General features: G+C 41.9%; 2 protein-coding genes across 5 annotated transcripts; one reads left to right on the top strand and one right to left on the bottom strand.

Annotated features, from left to right (window-relative positions):
• Nucleotides 1-187: 187 nt before the first annotated feature.
• On the top strand, nt 188-10,159 carry unk (unk zinc finger). Of its 4 annotated transcripts, none has more exons than XM_061095019.1 (15): nt 188-417; nt 1,068-1,277; nt 2,623-2,799; nt 2,925-3,055; nt 4,236-4,371; nt 4,463-4,580; nt 4,676-4,760; nt 4,855-5,150; nt 5,293-5,358; nt 5,464-5,647; nt 5,759-5,860; nt 5,971-6,156; nt 6,239-6,420; nt 7,440-7,700; nt 8,316-10,159. In XM_061095019.1, exons 1-15 carry the CDS (start codon nt 269-271, stop codon nt 8,469-8,471), a joined length of 2,439 nt encoding a protein of 812 aa, XP_060951002.1. In that variant the 5' UTR covers nt 188-268; the 3' UTR covers nt 8,472-10,159. The 4 variants fall into 4 exon arrangements, with proteins under 4 accessions (XP_060951002.1, XP_060951001.1, XP_060951000.1 ...); XM_061095018.1 differs by having other exon boundaries at nt 2,889-3,055; nt 5,759-5,845; XM_061095017.1 differs by having other exon boundaries at nt 2,889-3,055.
• Nucleotides 9,734-23,145, bottom strand: unc13d (unc-13 homolog D (C. elegans)). The gene is made up of 34 exons (XM_061095016.1): nt 23,029-23,145; nt 22,198-22,218; nt 21,931-21,990; nt 21,761-21,817; nt 21,546-21,653; nt 21,392-21,451; nt 21,155-21,221; nt 20,565-20,745; nt 20,450-20,494; nt 20,285-20,356; nt 20,130-20,199; nt 19,738-19,842; nt 19,529-19,621; nt 19,323-19,423; nt 18,803-18,920; nt 18,093-18,214; nt 17,911-18,001; nt 17,769-17,825; nt 17,564-17,661; nt 17,000-17,051; nt 16,651-16,781; nt 14,206-14,323; nt 13,969-14,121; nt 13,778-13,873; nt 13,486-13,692; nt 13,311-13,385; nt 13,148-13,227; nt 12,263-12,377; nt 11,787-11,858; nt 11,563-11,646; nt 11,360-11,480; nt 10,999-11,122; nt 10,653-10,873; nt 9,734-10,291 (listed from the first exon to the last, which is right to left on the bottom strand). Exons 1-34 carry the CDS (start codon nt 23,086-23,088, stop codon nt 10,176-10,178), a joined length of 3,351 nt encoding a protein of 1,116 aa, XP_060950999.1. The 5' UTR covers nt 23,089-23,145; the 3' UTR covers nt 9,734-10,175.
• Between the last annotated feature and the right edge of the window lie 596 nt (nt 23,146-23,741).

The raw sequence follows: 23,741 nt of genomic DNA, 5'->3' as shown, positions 1-23,741 counted from the left end.
ACGTTACGTGAAGTTGCTTCACTGTAACTGTAATAATTTATTGTCGAACCTCCCACTACGTAATACACGAGTTGCACAATTGTTATCAGTGACAAAACTCCATCTCCCATAACTCCGCGCGGCGTCTTGTTGTCCCCTCCGCTACTACTTCCTGCTGCCTTGCGCAAGCTCACATCGGAGTAGAATGCGGATTTCGAAGCTAGCCTCGACTAGCTAGCCACGAAGCTAAAAACAAGCTTTTTGTTGTGGGGCGTTAAACTGGGAACAAATGTCCAAAACACAATCGCAGCCCCCGTCGGCCTCGGCGGTGACGACCAGCGGGGGTCCCTCTTCTTCCTCCTCGTCCTCGTCCGCGGGGGGCTCGACATCTCCCGCAACCGTGTTGAACGTACAGCCCGAGAAACCTCAACATTACACGTACGTAGTAGCCACTTTGCAGGATTAGCTAGCTAAGTGGACACAGCCTCACGTGTAGTTGCATGAAGTAAACTTCAGGCAAAAGAGAGGAACGAGCAAGTGCAGGTTGCTAAACGGACGCTAGCGTGTGTGTCCAGTGACAATGTGTCTATAAAGTGCACCAGGTCTGTATAAAGAGGCCTCACGTCAGGAGCTGTTGTTATTTCTTAATTGCTAAATGAAACAGCACAACTCCAGTTCTGTGCTTTTTCACAGGTTTCATTAGTACAAATATGTAATGTGAGTTTGAGGTAATTCTACACAACACAGTAACAGTAGTTATTTATCACAGCAGCAGGGAAGATTCAAGAGTTTGTTATCAAATGCACAACAATAACATTAAGCGGTCGCTGGCAATGAAATGCTTGAGTCACAGGCTCTCTTCTAGCAATGCTCAAGTAATAACAACCAAAAAAATAAAATAGAATAGAAATAGTAAATGTGATGAAGTCAGACAGGCACTGGTGACACAACCTATGTATTCCGGGATATTGAATGTACTGTACATACATTTAAATGAACTCTGTCTTGTGTGCACTTGACATTTCCTGTGAAACATAATATAATCAATGTCTGAATTGTTTTCCCACTGCTGCTTCTGTGCGTGGCAGATATCTGAAGGAGTTCAGGACGGAGCAGTGTCCCCTGTTCGTGCAGCATAAATGTACACAACACCGGCCTTTCTCCTGCTTCCACTGGCACTTCCTGAACCAGCGGCGCCGCAGGCCCATCCGCAGACGGGACGGGACGTTCAACTACAGCCCAGATGTTTACTGCACCAAATACGACGAGGGAACAGGCACCTGTCCTGATGGAGACGAGTGAGTGTGACCCAAACGTCAGTGATGAGGAAGACTGCTTTAGAGTCTGTTTGTGTTTCCTGTTGACATCTTGTGCCTTCCATTGGGCCAATACTTTGACCTATGTTGTTTAACTGATGGCGTGATTTCACAGACATATCGGTGTCTGCATTAATGTTTACTGATATCCGCAAACATTCAAATTATTTTTCACAAGATAAACAATGCAGCAAGATGTGCTTTTGCATTGACATTGTACAGAACATAGTTTTTTTTTAATCTCAATTCAAGTTCCATATATTTGGGTGTATTTGTGGTATCTTTTTTTATAATTATCTATAATAGGGGTGTAACGGTACATGTATCGGAGCCATTCGGTACATTCATTTATTTTTATGTATATAAGTTGATATTTGTTGGTTAAACCACTCCGGTCACCTCATCTTTTAAACTGTTAAATCGTGCCGTATCCAAAGCATTTTACCGGTCCCACCACAGACATTTGTAAGCATTCCCCATTTAAATCCTAGAATGTTCAGTTGAACCACCTGAATGTATAGGACTTTGCACAACAAAGGACTTTTTTTCAGTTGGCGATAAGTCATTCAAGTAGTGATTGAGGATACACCTTATCGACAATTGAAAGTCTAACTGAAACACCTTGAAGATTAGGGTCTGATGCATAATCTTCAGTGTGCATTAGCACCTGAAAACAGCCACTCCCGCACTCTGTCCGGCTCTGTTCCACTGAAATGTGCTGAGCCGTTATGGTCTGCACGACCACCCTTATGCAACATGCACAGACAAAGAGAATGTAAAGGATGCAAGGGGATCAAGGGTCAGCCGGGGATGTCTTTGATACATGCTAATGGACTTCTTTGTGAAACTCTATGTGAACCGTTCCTTTTCACGCTTCATTTTAATGACAATACAGGGAGGGGGAAATAGTACAGCAACTTTTGTTATTGGTACCTATTCAGGAAAAGTTTGAGAGGGATATAACTCGTAGGAAACTAGTGTAATATCTTTATAAGCAAGTTTATAAGCAAAAGATTTAAGGAGCATTTGGAAAAAATACTTCTGACCCAAACTTTTTGATCAGTACAAGTGGTTGTTAGCTTTATTAATAGTTTAAGCAGTTTCCACTGTAATTGTAAATTGCATTTATTTTGGTTTTGAACTTTAATAATGGTCACTAATGTTCTGGGAATTTGTGAAAATGTGAATTTCCATACATTTATAGTGACATACATTTTAATTGCAGCAGTCGCAGAATACAGTATAGTGTGTATACTGTGCATGGTTTGCCTCGAAATACTTCAATGTTCATTCTATGTTCTGAATGTAAATTTCCTGTGTGTTCCAGATGCCCGTTTCTACACAGGACAGCAGGTGACACCGAGCGCAGATACCACCTCCGCTACTATAAAACAGGATCATGTATCCACGAAACCGATGCAAAAGGCCACTGCAGCAAAAACGGCTACCACTGTGCCTTTGCACATGGATCACATGACCTGCGCAGCCCTGTCTATGATATCAGGTGCCCAAAATAACTCATCCGCCCCAAAAATGCCTGCTTTTTTTTTAACTTGAAAAACAAAAAATGATTTCTGTGTGTCTGTGTTATAGTCATTCCGAGTCTCTTGCACACTGTGGGTTTTACAGAGAAGTGCAGGTGATGGAGTCTCAGGGAGGCTCAGGGTCCTCGGAGGGAGGTGGAGGAGACGGGCAGTCGGGACAGGCAGCAAGTACTGCCCTCATAGAAAAGATCCTGAGTGAAGAACCACGCTGGCAAGGTAAATTTGTGTAACAGCATATTATACAACCGACAATTTCATGTTTCCAACTGGAGTGGTAATTCTCATTAAAGTCCAACTACTGTTGATTTCGTCCTTCCTAGAATAGTGAAAATTATACCTCTAGTACGCCAATATTAGCTGATACATCCTGGTTTCTCAAAGGCAGGTAAATCCATAGATATATATTAAGACTAGATGTCTCGTTCGACGGAGCCGGACGTCACCACATGGCGGCCATCTTGCCAGAGGTTGCTCGCTCACTCATAACATTGTGTTGGTAGTGGTAAATAACCATAACTTGCTCAATTTTCAACCGATTTTGAAACGGTCTGGTTTGTTATAAACGTCAGAGATGTAGATATGACACTGCATACCAATGAATAATTATGTTATTTTCTATTTTTTTTTTCTAATTTATGCAGTGTCATAACTACATCTCTAATGTTATAACGATCCAGACCGTTTCAAAATCGGTTGAAAATTGAGCAAGTTATGGTTATTTACCACTACCAACACAATGTTATGGGTGAGCGAGCAACCTCTGGCAAGATGGCCGCCATGTGGTGACGTCCGGCTCCGTTGGCCGGCAACACAGACGAGACATCTAGCCTTTATATATAAATCTATGGGTAAATCCACTAAAAAGGCAAGACTCCTTTCCCATTCTAAATAGAGGAGTTCTGTTTTTTTCCCCTGGTCATTCATGTTCAATGCAAGAAATGTGCTGTAAACCAGGAAGCTCTCTTACCTCCCTGTCTTGCAAAATACAAAGAAAAAACTTTAAATACACAAACGTTTATGGATATTTATTTATGCCTGATAGTTCAAAGCACATCATAACGCTGTGCAGAAACGATGGGCTGTCAGTGACTGCTAAAATAAAGAGGGAGCAATGAGCTGGGAGTTATGTTTCCGTCACTTCAGATCAGAGCTGATGAAAGAGTCATGTGACCTGTGAGTGAATGATGATTGTATCCATTCCTTTAGCAGAAAAAAGCCAGATGTGAGCGCTTTGTAGTTTTTTTTTTATTGAGTGGAAAAGGGGCCCTATTGATCCTTTTTTTCTAAAACTGTATATGTAAAGCCTACTGTGAGGAAAACACTTTTTTAATATCCTCAGTAATACTCTTGATGATGCTTTTGATTATGATTGTTTTTTTGTTTACTTACTCTATAGATAATAACTACGTGCTGTCCCACTATAAGACCGAACTGTGCAAGAAACCACCCCGTCTGTGCCGGCAAGGTTATGCCTGTCCATATTACCATAATAGCAAAGACCGGAGGCGAAGCCCGCATAAGCACAAATACAGGTGCTGTGTTACATCATTTATATTTGTTCCTCTTGATTGTAGTTGTGATTAAGAAAATTATCTAAAAAAAAATGTGTTCCTACTCCCACAGAGCACTGCCATGTCCAGCGGTTAAGCAGAGCGAGGAATGGGGAGATCCCAGTAAATGTGAGGGAGCAGAGGGATGTCAGTATTGTCACACGAGAACAGAGCAACAGTTCCACCCAGAGGTTTGTGTGTTTCAGCAGAAATCATATGCAGTCTAGACCAGAGCTTGCAAGGGGATGATGATGAGGTTCATTATGTGCTTGTTGTTCTGTCACAGATCTATAAATCCACAAAGTGCAATGACATGCAGCAGTGCGGCAGCTGTCCTAGAGGGCCCTTCTGTGCCTTTGCTCACATAGAAAGTAAGATCCCACAATGCATCTGTTTGCATTTCACACCAACAATCTGATGAGTCAGTTTTTCATTTAGTGTTGTGTTTTTTTAATCCTACTCCAGAGCCCTTTGTCCCAGAGGAACCGTCATTCCCCGCCCCCAGCTCTCCGCCGCCCCCTAGACCTCCAGACCCTCTTCCTGCCCAAGACCCCTCTTCAAGCCCCAGCCGAGCCATCATGGGGTGTGGTTCTGTTCTGGACCTCTTCTCTCCATCTGCAGGGTCGTGTATAGCAGAGCAGGGGCTACTGGGTAGCGTTCTGTCCATGTGTGAGGATGCGATGGGAGGAGCTGAGCCTCTGTCTCCCTGGGCCAAAGAAGGAGGGTACGGCAGAGCTCCTGGCTTTGAGAGGGAGGATCAGGTGAGAAGAACGGATACTGACACAGGGGAACACAGGCATTACAGGAAACTAATAAATGAAATTAATTCTTTACTATATATTATTGTAGTAACTATGCTTCTCCTGCATGTTGTTATAACCCTCGTATTATTTGTGGTTTCAGGCTAAGCAAAAGAGTTTTGCCCTCGAGCAGCGTCACAGAGAATTGGCGTCAGTACAAAGCAAACAGGTATAATAACATCACCACAAATTGTCTTCAGTAATCTGAAATCTTGCTACAAGGTCACAAAAAAGGGACGACTGTTTTCTTCAAATGCCACGTTTTCTCTTTTAGGACCTGTTGGTGTTTTTACCAGTGGGCAGCCCTTTGAGTCTGTCCTCCAGCATCCCCTCCAGTCTGGCTGCCACCCCACCCAGCCCTGCCACTCTGGGACCTCCGGGGTCCAGCATCTCCTCAGGCATGAATGCTAATGCTCTGCCCTTCTACCCCACCAGTGAGACAGTGGAGTCAGTCGTTGGTAAGTCAGGGTGTCGAAAAATCTGAATCCTCTCAATCAGTAGGGGCAGCAAACATTTAAAATGACTGTAATATGTTTATATAAAGTGTATTTATTATGTGTGTTTGATAGAGTCCGCCCTGGATGACCTTGACTTGAATGATTTTGGCGTGTCTGCGTTGGAGAGGAGGTTGGAAAGCAGCTCTTCTCTGCCCAGTGGTGGGTTGATGCTGGGTAAACCAACTCACAGAACTACACAGCACTTTCATATGAAGCAGTGTAAACACACACACACACACATACACACATACAAATTACTATAATCTGTGTATTTGCCTTTGCAGGAGGCAGCCAGCTCCAGAGTTCCGCCCCAGTCAACATCCCAGGATCCTTCAGCAGCTCTGCTCCTTTCAGCTCCCCCTCACCGTCCCCTCCAATCAGGCCACACACGTCACCCTTCTTTTCTTCTCACCTGTCACAACCTGGCCAATCAGAGAGCTCCTTCCTTGGGCCATCTCATAGCTCCTTAGGTTTGTGTAGTTTGATCCAAGACATCACATGGTGCAGTGAGTGATGATATGTTTTGATAATATTTATTGTTTTATTTTGCAGGTTTGAATGGTATGAGCACTAACATCTGGGAGCACTTTCCATCGGGGCAGGGCTCCCCCAGTACACCCCCCACCCTGCTGCCCTCTGGCCCCTGTGCAGAGACCGCCCGGCTCAAACAGGAGCTGGAGGAGGCTCACAGGGCACTGAAGCAGTGGGGTCACAGTTGGAGACACACAGCTCAGGTAGGTAGGTAGTGGGGCATGTGTGCATGGGTCTGTGACATGGAGTGTGTTTACCTGCACACTAGTATCCCAGATACAATCAGATTTTGGGGGAATATCCTGGTTATGTGTAAACATCTTATTCTGGTTTCGGAAACCTGGATAAGCTCTTAACGTAATATTTGATGGGTCCAGTATAGTCTGGTATTAACATCCGATCGCAAGGTGTGAGAACTAAAGGCCGGAGCATGCTTCTGCGTTGTCAGGGGCCCGCAAGCACGCAGTTGTGACGCAGGACTCGTTGTCATTCATGGTTTTCCAAGCGTTGCGCGTGTTGCCATGCAATTCCCCGCCAGAACACTAGGCGCAGTAATGTTTTTTTGTCGGAGTCGCCTCTTCTACTTGTGTGGCACGAAGAAGAGCGATTTATATACATCGCCACGGCGGCTCCTCAGAGCCTTTTTCTGGCGGAAAAATCCGCCGGTCAGTGACGGGTTATACTAGTGGTCATAGTTTCGGATCTCTTCTGCCAAGTGCTCTTCTATTTGGTCCATATTCGTTCTTCTAAATCTTCCATGGTTTCCGCCGGTATTATCGGGCATGAACCGGAAATGCGACTCCGGAAATTATGTAGTTAGCAGCCAAAATATAGAAGAAATTGGCACAGTCTCCTGGGTGTCATATTTCCATCATGAATTATTGCAGTCTATTGTCATTTACCACAGGAGAGATTGCTGATTGTATCCATTCTAATTGCGGACTAAAGCCAGATGTTAGTGGGGTTTTTGATCACTGGAAAATGGGATCCAGGAACTGGAATACTGTGGCATGTCAACTCTAGGTTTCTGAACATTCTTTGTTGGTACAGAATATAGAAACTGCACACAGATGTTAAGAATCCTGGATGCTGTTATGGCCATGTATACAGGGATATGAAAAATATGTTTATAAAGTAAACAACCTAATCCTGAAATTGAAATGAGTCAGAGATGGATTCTTAATTTGTAAAAACTTTGTACTCTGCTCAATGTCTCTTGTAGTCATGGGCTGCTCTGAAGGCGGATGCAGAGGAGTCTCGTGCCCATGCATCACGGTTAGCCATGGAGGCGGAGAGAGCCAGGCAGGCTGAGGAGGAGGCACAGAGACAGGCTACTCTCCTGCAGGAGGCGCTGGAGAGCTTAAGGAACGGCGACAACCCCCATCTAGCACTTCACCAGCTCCAGCTACTACACAGACTGCCCTTGGAGTCAGTCCTCAGTTTGCAGGCTCAACTCTGTAGCTGCTTACACGCTGTAGAACAGGTGGGATTACATACCTCAGTCGACCTCATCGCGTTCTGAAACAGTTTTCAGTTCTGTCCGTCTTCATGTCAACAATAGTGATCTAGGTAGTCTGTGTTCTGACTGATACATTTGTGAATCTTTTACAATTTTAATAATAAATACACAAAAACTGAAGAGGTGGAGCAAGTTTCATCTGGGTCATGTTATTAATGACAGTTAACTCAGTCTGTGTAAGAGGTTTCCTACATAAACAGGATGTTCTATTATAGCTGCTTTCAGACATGAACTGATCTACGGATATTCCCCTGAAATTATCCTAAGGGGCAGAATTTGAGAGCACAAATGTCCAAGTCAGATGTTCCAGACATTCTCTGGAGTTTCTCTTGCCACCCCCCTAGTAAAGACTCAGGATAATGTATGAGTGAGCCTATGTGGATTGGCTGTTGTTACGTTGATGATGTGTCTAACACACAAATCACATACTAGACTTTTTAAATCGTCATCCCTCTTTCCCTGCAGCCTTTTTTCAAAGTGTTCCTTTTTTTCTGTCAACATCATGTGGGCTCCTCTGACTCGTTCAGCATTCTTCAGCTCAAGACGTCTCAATCTTTTGCCATCCCTCTGTGTATCCAGGTGGTGTACAGGAAGCAAAGGCAGTGCTGTGTGACGTGTGGCGAGGCGGGCTCGGTGTCCCTGCCCTGCGGCCACGGTCTACAGTGCGAGAGCTGCTCCGCCTCGACAGAGTGCCCACTCTGCCCCGAACAGACCCTGGAGCCGCAGCTCTCTTGACCTCACAACCCAGTCGGACCAAACGCCGATTTACAGAACAGTCAGTCCTGATTCCACAGATACCAGCCTTGGCCTCTCAGCCGCCATTCAGAATTAAGTCGAGGTTGTTTTTATAACATGGTGACAACTCCCAACACTGATCTGGTTTTGTATTTTTAAGACGACTTTTACTGATGAATGACCAGCCTAGTGAGCGCTGGTAACAAAGCGAAAGCTCTTAAAGTGGAATTTAGAATTAATAATTACTCCAGTGTTACCCATGAAACACCAGTACAATTTACTAGTTAAAGCTCTTGACCAGCAAAACTGTTCTTAACCCTTTTTTTTGAATTGTCCACCTGTTATTTCTTCACTAACCCTAACTATGAAACATATACACACATAGTTCTAAATCATATTCTGAGTTTATAAAGCACGGGCTAGCCCTGAACATACAGAAAACTGTCTTCTCTCTCAATCTGGATAGTTCCAGTGTGATCTGCTGAGGATTAAACTCGGTCACCTTACTTCAACAAAGGTCAATGGTATTTGTTTGTAATGTTGGCTCTTGAAAAGCTCCGAAACATTTCATATGAAAACTGAACAGTTTGGTCTCTTACTCGTAATAATCCAAAGTTTTCATTAATCTTAAATCCACAGTCCTCCACAGCAATGAGTAGATTCTACCAGAGTACACCCACTAAAACCATATGCTGTCTCTGAACGAGATATATGAGTAGTTATTAATGGGTGAGATGGGAATATAACTGTCTTCAGACATGAACTCCAGAGGATGTTCTAAATTCACCAGAGTTGATCTCTTAAAGCATCTTAAATTGGACTTGGTGGTCTGGTGGAGTCAGGCTGGTTCACTGTGCTGTGTGTTGAAATCCCGAATCAAAGAACTCCCACATTTGTATTCAGATGTTCGAGGGTGATGAGGAGTCTTAACACAATCAACAGGTCTGACTGAAAACAGTTAAAGGGCATATTTAGTTTCATCCCAACTGTAATCCCATTATGCTACAGCGAAAAAGGGGGCCATACCAGTCTGCTGGTAGCGCTTGTTTAGAATAAGTTGAATTTGTTTTTTTCAATAGTTATTTTTATTAAAAAAAATTATTTAAAATTACTGTTAAATAATAAGAAAATATTTAAAGAATGAGTATTATTTGTTGAAGTTTCCAACAGATGGCCCCTTTAAAGCACTCAGGTTTGCTCCAGTTTCAAATTAAACTGGAAGTGGAAAGTATGTTAACACAATCAAGGCAAATGTACTCAACTTGTGTAGTCTTTGAAATTACATCATTTTAATTTTTACTTAAAATATTTTTCATGTTAACTCAAACATACACGTTCTGTCTTTTTTTACCAGCCTCTTTGCTATGTTTTGAACATGTGACAGACTTTCTCTGCCAATTTTTACATGTGTAGTAATCTCTGACATTTCACCCTTTGTCAAATGTTGTCATATACAGTTAAATTATGTCATACTTATCTTTTGCACTGATAAGACAAAGCATTGGGAGCAAACAGATGTATGAAGGCTTGTATGGTTTAAATGCAGGTGTGAAAATGTTCATGATCACTGTGATGGTCTCTGGTATTAACCAACACACAACTCATCCAACACCAGTGTTTCCATCTGAGTGGATCTTTTTTGTTTTTGGTACAGATCATTAAAAACAAATTGTATATTTTTCAAGGAAGAGCTGGTTTCTGTATTTATTTCTCTCCCATCCCTTCCTGAGACTGTTTCTCTCTGTGTCTTCGCTTCTTCACGAAGGCCTGAGCTTCGCGTTCTCCCTTCCTGGACTCCAGTAGACTCAGAATGGTGTCTTCTGAAAATTATAGGAAAAAAATGGAAAACATTGTTGGTATTCGGAAGATAAAAACAATAAGATGCTGGTGTGTATCTGGATCAGGAACCGGATCCAGGATTTTTTCCCTTTCTTTCACTATTGCGAGCTTGTGTGTTTTTCACCATTTTGAATTAATTTTTAGGGAAGAATAATGGATCTTAAAGACAAAATCTGACATGCTCAGGGGCCTGATATTATTTGAGTGTTTCCAGTTGGATGCAGATCCAAAGAAAGATATACTGAATAAAAACATGGTTTCATAAGGGGACCTAGTAGACACATTTGTTAGGGACTAATTTAAAAGCCACTTAACTGGTCTTAACCAACCGACAGATCATACCATTAGGTTTAGGATGCATCAGTGGCAGACGTATCTGAGCAGGGGGGCTGTCCGGCCGTGAGCTGAGTCCATCTCCCTCCCTTGCTCCACCAACTCCCGGTATGCCCTTGAGTCCCAGGAAGGCCTCGCCCTCGAAGTCGTCCGACCTCAAGGTGTCGTGGTCCAGAACAGTCACCAGCAGGCAAGCACCTTGAGACAGGCACTGATCCAAGGAAACCAGACTATATAAAAGAGAGAAGGGGTGGAGATGAAGGAGGTCCAAAGCATGTCAAGGCCACAGATTGACTATGAGAGTCAAAAGCCAAGACCTGAGAAAGAATACTGACTCAAATGGCCTATAACTTACAATTCGAAGGCCTCGTCAAAAAGAGGGTTGAGGTCACAGCTTTTGAACTGAGTGCAGCGAAGCTCGACCTTAGGAAAGATGTGGCGAGGCTCCAGACACAGCTGCACAAATGGATCACTCAAACCTGCCAAAAGGTCACACGTAAAAACATGCGTGAATTCCTAACAAATTTGGCAGGAGCCCATTTGAATTTGGCGTGGATGCGGGTCAAAGGGGTGGTCAGGTCTTTTTCACTTTCGCTCACTGTCTTTAAGAAATAATGGGTCTTGCTGAAAAAGACACATTTAGGGAACTTGCACATATGGGGGTAAGCACTCTACACTTTTTGTAATGGATGTGGCTATGATTGTCCTCTATTTACCGTTAGAGTCCAGTGGGACGAGGTTGACAGCGTTCAACACCTCAACTCTCAGTCTCTGGTCCGATCTCCTGTAGGATGTGAGGAGGGTGACTGCGCCGTACTTCTCTCCGCTGTACACGTTCTGTCATCATACAGGAGGAAACGGAAGCTTTGAACAAAAGGACTCACAGGAGTTTACACATTTACAGCAGTCGACTGTTTACCTGCTCCCTTATCTTCCTTTCGTGGAACTTCTGCACAAGGTCCTGGCTGCTCAGAGAGTTATCAGTCAGATGAGCTTTGAGAATCTGGACAGACAGGACAGATATTTCATTGTGAGTTGTGTGTGTTCATTACACTCGTCCCCACGTTCTCCCCGGATAAGTGACAAATCGTACGCTAGTCAGAGAAAGGAAAACTGTCCTCTGCTGTATCTGCAGTGTCTCACCTTGTACTCATCTGAGTGAAGTGATTTCAGAGGGAGTCCATTTCCCTCGGCATGGAAGCACTGCTCTAGGCACTGAAATACATGGAGCAAAAAATGTATGTAACATAAGCTGTGGCAAGGGTGAGAACTAAACCAAAAAACTTTACTGGAAAAGTAGAAATGAGCACTTGAGCATGCATCAGTATGATAATAACTTCCTAAACAGACAAACTGCATCTTTTAAGAAAAATGGAATTAACATGTACTTTGACTTTTTAGTTTGGTCTATTTCCCATCAACCAGCATGGAGGAGGCACAGTTTATGACTTATACTGCAGCCAGCCACCAGGGGGCGATCAAGATGACTTGGCTTCCCCTTTTGCTGACAGGTCGTTCATCTTTATATACAGTATCTGGTCTGAGCGGACACGTGTGGCAGTTTACTGTAAGTGTTTTGTGTTTTGCTCTCGCATTCAACCACATGGCCAAAGACCGACCTGCAGAGTGTACAGCAGCCTCTGGCAGAACACCATGAGTCCTTCCTGTTGTCGATGCTGACTAGCCACATGCTCAAGGGTCTTCACCGAGTTATTCCAAAGTGGAGTCAGAAGACTGGAAGCAGGAGAAAAAAACAATGACAATTATTTCATGAGCTGCAGGATGTTGCGTGACACAACCTGGGTTATAACTAGGGTTGCCAACCGTCCCTTGAAAGACGGACTCCTGTATTTAGAAACAAAAGCACCGGTCTCGTATTGAGCTGAAAAGGGACGCACTTTGTCCCGTATTACTGTGAGACTTAAAAAATGGTCGGTAAAATGCCAATGGAAAATGAATAACAGGGCGCTTTATATGAAAATTTACGGTAAACATGTTCCCATGCAATGTCCTGCTCTGGGATCCATGACCCGACAGCATATTCACACACAAGTACGATCATACGGAATACGCTAATCCCATTGGTCGAGGAGGTACTGTTGCTTGCGGGGAAGATAGTGGAAGATAAGTAAGTATAAGGAGAAGATAGTGAAGACAACAAAGCAGCATGGGTCTTTGAGGCACAAATATGTTTACAATTTTCATACAGACGTTCTGTTTGCACTTTTGTTATTGCACAAAAAATATGCGCTATTTCAGGATGGATGTTCTGCTTTCTATCTATTGTTTTATATTAATGTATACAGTTTTAAGTTAAGCAGAAAGAAAGAAAGATTATTATTTTATACCTCATAGGCCCTGCCAATGAGGTGTCCCTTATTTATTTTTCAGGGAGTTGGCAACCCTAGTTATATTATAACCCACGGAGACAAACATGGATCCACCAGAGCTCACGATGAAAGACAAGAATTGTGATGTCGTACGGTGATAATCGCGCCTTGTACCTGTTGAAGTTCTCTTGAACCAGGTATTCATTCATGTAGTGCAGCTCTCGTTCCAGAAAGCGCATCAGAGGGGCTGCTGCCTAAAACCGACAAGAGGGCTGGATATCGAGCAAACACTATGGGCAACAATATTAGTGCTGAGATGGCAACAATTGTCTCTTACATCCTCGGTGGACTTGGAGGGAATCCGACGCCTGGTAGACATGTTTCTCACATGAGTCTCAATGTCGGTATTCAGCTTGTGAGACACACAGATAGAGAGGTGATGTTTAATGTCTCTTCATAGACAGACAGTTTGATAACCTTTCCTTGATACTTTGCATTTAATCAATACGCACCTTTTTCCCGAGAGTGTCCAAAGCAGAGCGGATCTCGCGGCTGAGGAAGCTCTGTGCCTGCTCAACCTGTGAGGGCAGTGTGTTGTGGAACTGGCCTTCACCTATGACATTTTGCGTGCGGTCTCGAAGCCCTGCCCAGTTCAGCTGGGTGGGAAGTCTGGTCAGGACGGACCTTAAGTGCTCCAAGTCGTTCACTACCACACACAACTGCAGGGACAGCAGGGAATTGAGTTTCTCGTGTCTTATGGAGCTTTAGAAATATTTTGAGTCTTCTCTCCTTGTCTGTGTTTACCATATTTATAGCACTGCCATGATCCGAGTCCTTAGACAGCTCCTTGACCCTCTCCTTCAGGATGCGACAGTAATTTATGACAATCCTACACACATCCTGAAAAGGCACAGAGAGCAAAGACTGTCAACTGCCAGTGTTCCCATACTCAGATGATGTGATTAATATAGCATGTAAAGGGAACTATTATGAACCTCAGTGAGCTTGACCATGAGCATAAAGGCCTCCTCAGGGTCAGGCCAGGAGAGCTGCTCCCACAGCTGGCAGATGGGCTGGACACACGCCACCAGGTCCACTGCTGAGGAACTGTGTTTTATTGGCACTGAACCAGTCTGGAGGGGCACGAGCTGAGGAATTGTAAACATAACAATGTAATGACACGATGAATTTATGATGTATGATGATTGTATGCATCAAAAGTGTTACTGTACCTGGTCCACCTGCACAGCCCTCTCCACCCTGTCTTGAGTTTTGCTGAATGCCTGGTTGAGCCAGTAAGGCAGAGCGTCGCTGAAGCCCTCGTGAAAGTTTGTCAGCTCCAGGATTCCTCTGAAACAACAAACTCCTCATCCTCTATTCCATCTCATACACTTTTTTTTGGAGTAAGGTCAGTGGTGTTATTCCTGTATGTAGCTGTAGCATGTTGGGTAAACACAATTTACCTTTGAAGTTGTGTTATTGGGAAGATTGTGGAGCTAATTTGAAAAAAACAGACAATGTCCCTTGGTTAAAAAAAACCCTCTCCTCACTTTTCAGGTCCCCACTTCCTGCACTCGTTTATCACATCCCTGATACCCTCAATCTATGCCTCCCTGGTGGATTTAGCATGTTGCTGCCTTCATGGGGTTGTGTTTACCACCTTCACGAAATGAGTCCATATGCCCCCCTAATGGCAGTGTTGAGGAATTTTTGACCATCCTCACACATGTTTTGACCATCCTCACACATGACTATATATGCCACTATATATTATGTATATAGTGTATCAGTGTTAATTTCGTTGACGATAACGATAACGAAAAATATTCGTTAACGCCCCTTTTACCATGACTAAGACGAGACGAAGACGTAACGAAATGGATCTTTGAAAATAAAAACTATGACGAAATCTATTTTAATTTTCGTTAACGAGACGAGACGAAACGAAAATGTTGGCGGTTGACTAAGTCACAACAATTTTTAAAAACATAATCGTATCAGGCCGTCATGAAGTACCCGGAGTGGCGAGTGTGTGTGTGTGTGCGTGTGTGTGTGCGTGTGTGTGTGTGTGTGCTCCCAGACAGCGCACCGGTCCCGAGGCTCCGCCCCCGCGCACTCGCTCAGAGAGACACAGTGAGATCAGAGCTCGTTCATGTGAAGCAGCCGGTCACTGACTCACCGGCTGCTTCTTGACTATGGAAACAGTGAAAACACAGAGTTTCTCTGGTCTCAGCTGCACTGAGATCAGCGCCGCAGCTTCTGGATCAGAGCAGAAGCTGCAGCTGGTTTCTACCGAGCTGCAGTTTCACTGTCCGCCTCCAGTCTGATCTGCTTTCACTTTTTGTTTTCACATTTCGCCAACGCCAACTAAAATATATAGGCTGCAGCTATATGTTTTTATTTATTTCAAAATAGGGTACTTCTTATTTCATACATTTCCCACAAATATGGGGATGACTCAAATAACCCTACATAGTTCTGCGTTTAATTTATTTCAAAGTAGGCCTACACTTGCCTGTGTATTTTCTTCTCCTCTTCATAAGCATTTGGTGTTTCCCTTTGTTGTAACAGGTAAAAATAAATAAAATGTCAACAGTTTTCTTTATTGTTGTTCTATAATTCATAAATGCAATAATCTACAGATTAGTATAGTATAACTTTATCTAAAATTTTATCAGCTTTGTTATCAAATATGTTTTGCGGCTCCAGACAAATTTTATTTGGCGGAAGAGGGGGCAAAATGGCTCTTTTGATAGTAAAGGTTATATAATGGATAGGAGGGATATATAATGGACAACCTAAGTACTGAAAGCTAGACTAGTATGCAGTTGTAGACACAACACAGGGGGTCCATGGACCAGAGAAGGGAAGATAAGGAGTTTAATGTGGCTATTAAATGTGACTAAAACTAGACTAAAATGTAATTTGTTTTCGTCGACTAAAACTAGACTAAAACTAAGAAGGATAAAAATGACTAAATGTGATTAAAACTAATATGCATTTTCGTCAAAAGACTAAGACTAAGACTAAATCAAAAATAGCTGCCAAAATTAACACTGTAGTGTATATTACATTATAATCTTATGCCATATGGAGAGTGGGGCCTGCCTTGTTTGACACACACTCCCTTCTCTCTCCCAGTCTATTGGAGATATACTGGGATGCTGTGGAAGACAACTTCAGACATTTGTATATTGTTCCCCCTTCTGGTCTCCTTGATGCATCAAGTCTACATTAAACATCTTTTGCAAAAGACATCAGCTGCTGCCTGTGTTCTCCTTTCAACAGCTTCCAGAAAGCTTTCATTACAGCCGGGATCCTGGGTCTGTGGTTTTGCTCCACATTCATTACTGAGTCCAAATGACGACAAAAGTATTTGCTGCTGGTACCTGTATCTGGGACATTTTAGCTTTACTCTAGCAAAATGATAGGAAGTGGAGATGCGTTGTATTGAACGTTTTTATATACAGTCTATTATCTAGACACTGGCAAGGCAGTTGTCTTAAAAAGGGGAACAATAGTTAACATTTCTATTACTAACTTTAAAATCTTATGAAATGAACACATTTGGGCCATGGCTGGTGGGTGACAGTGAAGGGGGGCTGGAGCTCATGTGGTAGTGATGTGGTGGAGTACGTCTGACAAAGAAAAGTGTGCTCCTGAGTGTGAGGCCTGACCTTTTCTGTAAGAATGCCTTGTCTTTGTGGATGGCCTGCAGGCTCAGGTAAACGGGGAAGAGACTGTTGGCCAGGAGCTGCTCCATCTTTCTATCCATCAGTGACAAGGTTTCCTTCACTTCTTTTGCCAGCTGTGGAGGGGAGAGGAGAGAAGAGGAGAAATGTGGCGAGCTGAGAGAAGTTATTCAAAGTCAACTTATACCATTTAATTTCTGACAGGATGTGCACAGCTGACAGGATTGAAATGCTGTTTCTCTGTAATTCTTGGTGTAAACACGTAAGTAGAGCAAACATATACGCGCAGAGTAGATGGGATGTGAGAAGTGCAAATCGGAATGGGGCAACTTACCAGGGTGTCCAACCTCTGATAGATAACAGTGAACACATCCACTTGCACAACACTAAACGATGAGGAGATAAAAGAACATTCACTATTACAAAAGTAAAAAATATGTCTAATGGCCAGCTAATTTGTTTAAATTGTTTTAATGAATGAATGGGTGGCCTTAATTAATTAAAACTCAAGTTAATTTCAAAGATTAAATCCTTCTGAACCCTGAATTTTTTTTTTTTATATTCTTACTTTAATGGAAATACTCTTTGATTTAAAATGTTTTTTATTCTCTTGTGAAGGGCTTCAAATGCTAATAAAGATTTTTATATTATTATTATATTTTTTATAAATAAAAGGTATGCCTTATTTACTTAATATATTTTTACATCGGACATGTTGACTTGTCATAGCACAGATTAAATAATAACTTAAAAATTGTTTGTCTTTGTTCCATTTAGGTGTTCTAGTAGGCTAGAGAACATAGCAAGCCTACATAATGCAGACTACCAATCATGTAATTAGTGAGGCCAAAGTTCTCCAAGTGAAACAATAATCCAGCAGTCCACCTGCTCACCTTACCTAACAAATACCCTGTTCCAGACGTCTTTGTTATGTTTGATGTCCTCCTGCACCTCCGTGATCAATCTGGAGAGGGCAACCACAATCTCTGACAGGTCCTGTTTGTCAGCACAGTGTAAAGACAGCATGACATAAAATGGAGATATCATGGAAGCATCAACTCCACTCCAGGGTCAGTGTTTCGAGGTTTACATGGTGTCTTTACCTTAGTCATTGGCTGATGCAAACCCTTTTGGATGGTAAACCACTCCTGTGTGCCCTTCTGAAGTTCAAAGTTAAACAACAAGTTATTAAGGCCTTATTATATACATGCAGTACGCAATGACCTCATTAGAACGACTACTGACCTGTATGACATCGATGAGCTCATCGTGCAACTCAAATTGAGCCGGGTTCAGTTTCTGAAACGCCTGAGTCTTACAGATCTGGACCAAGATTCTGTGGGGGGGGAAAAGCACATTCAAGTACTGCATTGCCTACGCCATGTCGTCTCTACTATAAAGATATGAACATAAATAACAGGCTGTACCTGAGCAGTGTGTGTAGTTTCGGAGTAGCACTGGGTGTTGGGGGGAAGATGTCTCTGTATTTGGCCACCAGACAGAGTCCGTACTGCAGGAAACCATGAAGAGAGTCTCCAAGTTCCTGTTTCTGTTCACGGAGAGCAACATGTTACTCAACACTCATCTTAAGAAACAAGCTCCTGGTTTCACTTTACCAGTAACCAAAAGCCATCACAACAACTACCGACAAGAACACAAGCAGCTCTCACATGACTTGTGTAATCTTGATACGTTCATGACTAGGTTGTTGTGGGCAGAGAGCAACAGTATCAAAATTCTTTACTTAAATTTTAATATTTTAATATTATAGCTTAAATATGCTCAGTTATAAGTAAGAGCATTTGAAATCTCATTTTAGCAGTTCTTATAATAAAATAATGTGATGATGAAATACTTACTGGACTATTAATATGGAAATAATGACATAAACATAAATACATGTTCATGTAGCAGCTAGTTGAGGAAGAGCTAATTTTTTCATTTTTTTTATACATTAGATAGAATAACACTAAAAACAATGTTTTGTGTAAATTTGCAACAAGTACAATATTTGCGTTTGAAATAATGGATATTAAAGTAAAAAGAATAAAGTAGCAAAAGTACGTGCAGTACTTGAGTATATATACTGTAATCGCCTACTGTCCACCTCTCTCAGTTGAGGTTAGACGCATCGTACCTGCTGGTAGGGCAGCTGCTGCTGATGCCAGTGGTACTCTATACTGGTGAGCTGCTGGAGCAGCATAGATGAGTCCAACTCCAGGCTCTGATACAACTTACTGTACGTCACCCACTTCCTGTCAGAGACACACACATCCACGAAGTTACGCAGAAATACAACAGAAAGAAAAAAATCAACAATTGGTTTTAAAAATTACTTGGAATAATTCCCATGGCCATCAGAGCCTTGGAAAACAGTGACATGATATATTCATCTGACCATGATAGGATACAACTGGGAGCTGATAAATTATTATATTGAATGATCACCCACCCATAAGCAAATTAGAATGATGAGAAGGACACTACAAAGCTTATTTAATTCTTAATGTGTAGTTTTTCAATACGCTGCCTTAATAATAATCCTATTTGGATTATGTAGAATGTGTCCTATATGTTCCTGTCATTACCCTGTTAATTGTAGGTACTGCATCTGATATATGTGCTATAAATCTGCTGGGTGTTTACATGCTGCTTACGCAAGGTCCTGAAGAAAAGGGGAGAGGTCATTCTGCGTAGCATAAAACTCAAGGAGAGTCTGAGCCTCCCCACACAACTCTCCTTTCCACGGAGCTGAACTCTGAGGAGAGAAGACACAACAAACGGGGGATTTAAGAAGACAGAATGAGAAGGAATGTATTTGAATATGTTTTAAAGAAGGGGTGAGAGTACGCCTCCCCTTTACCTGTGTCTTGGAGATGTAAGCTTGAATACACTGCTGCAGGATCCCACAGTAGTTGACATAAGCGCTACGACCAGCACTCAGCGTTCCATCTCTCTGTCAGTCACAAAAGACATGACCAGTTTCAACATGATCCCAAACTGCCCAATTTCACCACAACAGACCAGAGCTCACTGCAGTCCACAACAAATCTTTCACATTTCTTTCTTCACCTCTTTATGGATGAACTTGAGATTCAAGTGGCACTTGCCACGATCAGGGTACGTATCTGTTCTGGGCTCCAGGTTGTACCAGTTGTCTTCAGTACAGTGGAGATCCTATGTGGTACAAGTGGACACACTGTGAAGCTATGAAAGTACATTTTACTCAAATTTAATACAATGATAAAAAATGATCCAGGTCTGAATAGGGTAAAATGTACTCTTATTGGGCTTTTCTACTAAATCAAATGTTAATCTCTAAGTAAGTAATGTTAATTTACTCAAGCGCAAAATTTAAATGTTTACTCTGTATTGAAATATAACTCAGTCTCAGTCTTAAATTTTTTACAAGGAAAGACAAGTCAAGAGTAAAATAACAACTATGAAATATGAACATTTACTACCTGTAGTTTTAGGACAATGCATCCCAAAAAGTCATCTGTGCCTTTCTCCTTTTTGGCTTCCTTGATCATTCTAAACAGGTAGAGTTAGAAATGTTCACCAGCCCTGCATGGTTAACTGTTACAACTATGTCTGAGTCTCAGGGAGAGCAAAGTACCTCTTTAAACTATTAAAATTAGATTTGATATCCTCAAATTTTTGAGAGAGGGACACATCTTCATCCTTATCCCTGTAATAGAGGAGGTACAACAGAGGTGAACTTCAGGAACAAAATTATTCTGACGCAGAAGGTGAGTATGAGGCTGTGTAGGATTTTTCTCACCACATCTCGAGGTGGAAGTTGGCCCCCTCCATTTCTTCAAACTCTCTAAAAAATAAACAAAAGTTATGCAACTGTCAATATGCTCCTTCTGATATGAACCTGAATTCCGACTCACAGTATGAAGGTTTGGTTCCAGATAGGGTTCAGGGTCTGCTTCTTGATGTCTGTCTCGTAAATTTTGTCACGCGATGTCGCGTCCTTTACGACTGATTTACAGTGTTTGGCTTTGGACAGACGTGTGCGATGCTCTTGTTCATCCTCCAGTACGGTCAGAATGCAGTATGGGTCACTAAAACCTGTTCAGAACACACACCACAGTTCTGTGGTAGACTCAATGGAGTACGGTGACACGTAACATCACATTATTCCACGGTCCAGAAATTCCAAGAGACGATACTTGAAGATATAGCACAGTACAAATCAAGAAGCACGCATAGGTGAAGTGAAAGTGAGGGATTGTGGAAATTTCTACTTTGCAGACAGACCTTCACTGAAACACAGCTCATCAGTTTCAATCAAGGTAGTGAAACCCATCAGGTGAAACTGAAAGTACACATCTTTGTACCAATTCATTCTCAAAATGTCTCATGCAACACATCAATAGAATTAAAAAGTGAATTAATATGAGAAAATAATACAAATAAGCAAAAAGATACTGAAAAGGGTGAATTCACATGAAGAGAGAAAGGAAACACATCAACTCACCAGTGACGTCTTTTCCCAGGATTTCCTTTCCTTCCTTTACAGTGGCCATCAGGCAGTAAACTGGGGGCTGTAAGAACCAGAGAGTTTTTGTTTTTTTAGATATGTTGTTACTTAATCCTTTCATTGTTGCCCTTAGTCATGTTGATGAAATCTGCCTTGGGTGAATGGAAGGAAGTAGAAAGTTACTCCAAAGGTGCATTATTCACTGGAGCAATGATGCTGACTTCATTTTCTCACCTCCGCACTCTGTACTTTGTCCGTCAGACTATCGTGCTCCGCGTCTGTCATAGTGAAAGCCTGAGAGATGGAACAGAACCGGCTGGGTAGTCAGTCATACACCACAAAGAAGCCACAAAAGGATGGGTTGTGTTGTGTATGTGCAAAGGTTTACCTCCTTTACGTATTCTTGAAGCTGGCTATCAGTGAAGACCTCAGTTGATGAAGGTTTACCCATCTTATGGGCGATGGTGTACAACAGCTCCCTATATAGAGGCTTCAGCTTTAAAAAGAGTGAGAGCTTATTTATGACAAACCTAGATTATATAATTAATTCATAATTAACCAGTAAGGTCCTATTGAGATACAAATCTGATTTTCTGATGATACCTCCAGCTCCTTGTGTCTACGTGCTTTCTCTTCTGGGTTCTCGTCTTCCTTAAAATCCTAAAGGGCGAAAAGAAATACAACTTGTTCACGATTCTGCTCAATACACGTGGTAAATTACGATATTGTTTGTTAAACTTTGAGGTATGTCAATATCACGCTGTGTTGCCTACCCTCCTGTCGCGCGCATATTTCCTCGTCACCCCAAATTTGCGTGGATGGGCCGGTGAAACCTGACCAAAAAACACAATAGCATAAGAACCATGAATGTTCAGTCATTTCCAAATGAAGCTTATATGTAAATGTAGTTTTATTGTTTTCTGTAGTAGTCACAGAGTGCCATACATTTCCATACAGCATAACATTTTGTTGAATGAAATTGCCCAACAACTATTAGATGGATGAACCCTTGCAGGATAAAGTTTGATGATGTCTTTTACCTGTCTTTTTGAAACATTTTCCTGTAAAACAAAGGATAATAGATGAATGCAGGAATTATTATTATGACATCAATAAAAACAATTCATTCAAATAAAACTGAAGGAAACGGGTATTAAAAGGTTTTTAGCTTCAGATCCGTTCATTTACACAACTTCAAATCTCTAGGCCTCTTGTCAGGGACTTCCTCTATTACTGATCATGAAACCGACTCTGAGGTGACAATGAGATAAAGAAGGAAAACACTAGTATCTCAAAATGAATATGCAAATACAGATTACAGAGCTTCACTTACACACACAACTATTTTCATCTCTTTGCATATCAAAGTAATGACAACAAGCTTTGAAAATATACATTGTGCTCGAAATATGTCTCAAATTATCTTTCAGATCAGAATCTCCTGCATATGTTAGGTAAGTACCAACAATTGAAACATACAGAAACAGAAGTGTGTGTGAATCCATGATAGATATGCTTCCATCTAATTCATCTTATCCAAGCAGACACTCAAAACAATGATGAATCATAGTCACAGTACTTTAAAATAGACATGTGGACAGTATGACTCAGTGTCGTGGTGCGATTTTTAAACACTGTTGCTACTCATCTGACGTGTTTTTTTTCTGGATTCTCAAAAAAGAAATAATTTCGATAAAACTTGTGAGAAAAGGTTAAAGACAGAGGCTAAAGAAACAGGAAGAGACATTGTACATGGAATCATTAGTTTGGTTATCAGCCCATCGCCAAGTAAACTCGGTGATACGTAACTACAGAAGAGAGACAGAATATAATAAACATGTCAACATGCTCCAGTGAATTGTGGTCCATACCTGTTCAGGTGTTTGTAGCAGTTTGTCTTCCATGCTGGTGTTCACACTTTGACCTGCCATAAAGATGCTAATAAATGATAACCAGAATCCTGCCTTAACTGATGTGCTCTGTCTCTTTCTGTGTGTGTGTGTGTGTGTGTGATAAGGAAGCTGCGTATGCGATGGGTTTTGATGAACTGTCACGCAGCAGCCGGAAGTCATCACTTCCTGTAGAAGGTGGTCACATCAGTAACTGTGACTTGTGAATTTCTTCTTCATCTAGTGCCCTGAATTGAGCACAGAAAGGGTTTGCATGCCCGGGGCTATACTGTTATTATTTCACTATTACCATTTTCACCATGATCAATCACATTGAACAACTAAATCCACGCTGCAATTTTCACGTGACACAAGATCAAGTACAACTGAACTAGATCATGAAACTACATGTAAAGGGAGACAGGTGGACTGTCTCATGTTACATGCAGTCCCCTTATGTGTGTATTGTTTACTCTCCCTGTGTACACACTACTGGATTTCTGTAACATCTATATATCTGTCTATCTATTTATTCAGAGTAAGGCTGCAATTAATAGATATTTTTCTTATTATCCATTAACCCATCGATATCAACAAAACAATACAGAAATTACTTATTCAATTGACTCAATTCTCTTTTTAACTTTTACTTCAATGTCCTTTTCTGACGATAGTGGTACGATCAGAATATCATA

This window comes from Limanda limanda, chromosome 21 (assembly GCF_963576545.1).
Source record: "Limanda limanda chromosome 21, fLimLim1.1, whole genome shotgun sequence".
In the NCBI taxonomy this organism is placed as follows: Eukaryota; Metazoa; Chordata; class Actinopteri; order Pleuronectiformes; family Pleuronectidae; genus Limanda; species Limanda limanda.
Note: the sequence above shows the minus strand (reverse complement) of the source record. Positions and strands in the feature narration are given on the sequence as shown.

Coding starts and splice junctions, on each gene's coding strand:
- unc13d (XM_061095016.1), bottom strand. CDS start 23,088: ATGGCAGGTCAAAGTGTGAACACCAGCATGGAAGACAAACTGCTACAA. Junction 14,324..16,650: donor AAGGCATTCTTACAGAAAAG/GTCAGGCCTCAC, acceptor TTGTTGTTTCAG/AGGAATCCTGGAGCTGACAA. Junction 11,859..12,262: donor GGCTGCTGTACACTCTGCAG/GTCGGTCTTTGG, acceptor CATGTATTTCAG/TGCCTAGAGCAGTGCTTCCA.
- unk (XM_061095017.1), top strand. CDS start 269: ATGTCCAAAACACAATCGCAGCCCCCGTCGGCCTCGGCGGTGACGACC. Junction 418..1,067: donor GAGAAACCTCAACATTACAC/GTACGTAGTAGC, acceptor TGTGCGTGGCAG/ATATCTGAAGGAGTTCAGGA. Junction 3,056..4,235: donor TGAAGAACCACGCTGGCAAG/GTAAATTTGTGT, acceptor CTTACTCTATAG/ATAATAACTACGTGCTGTCC.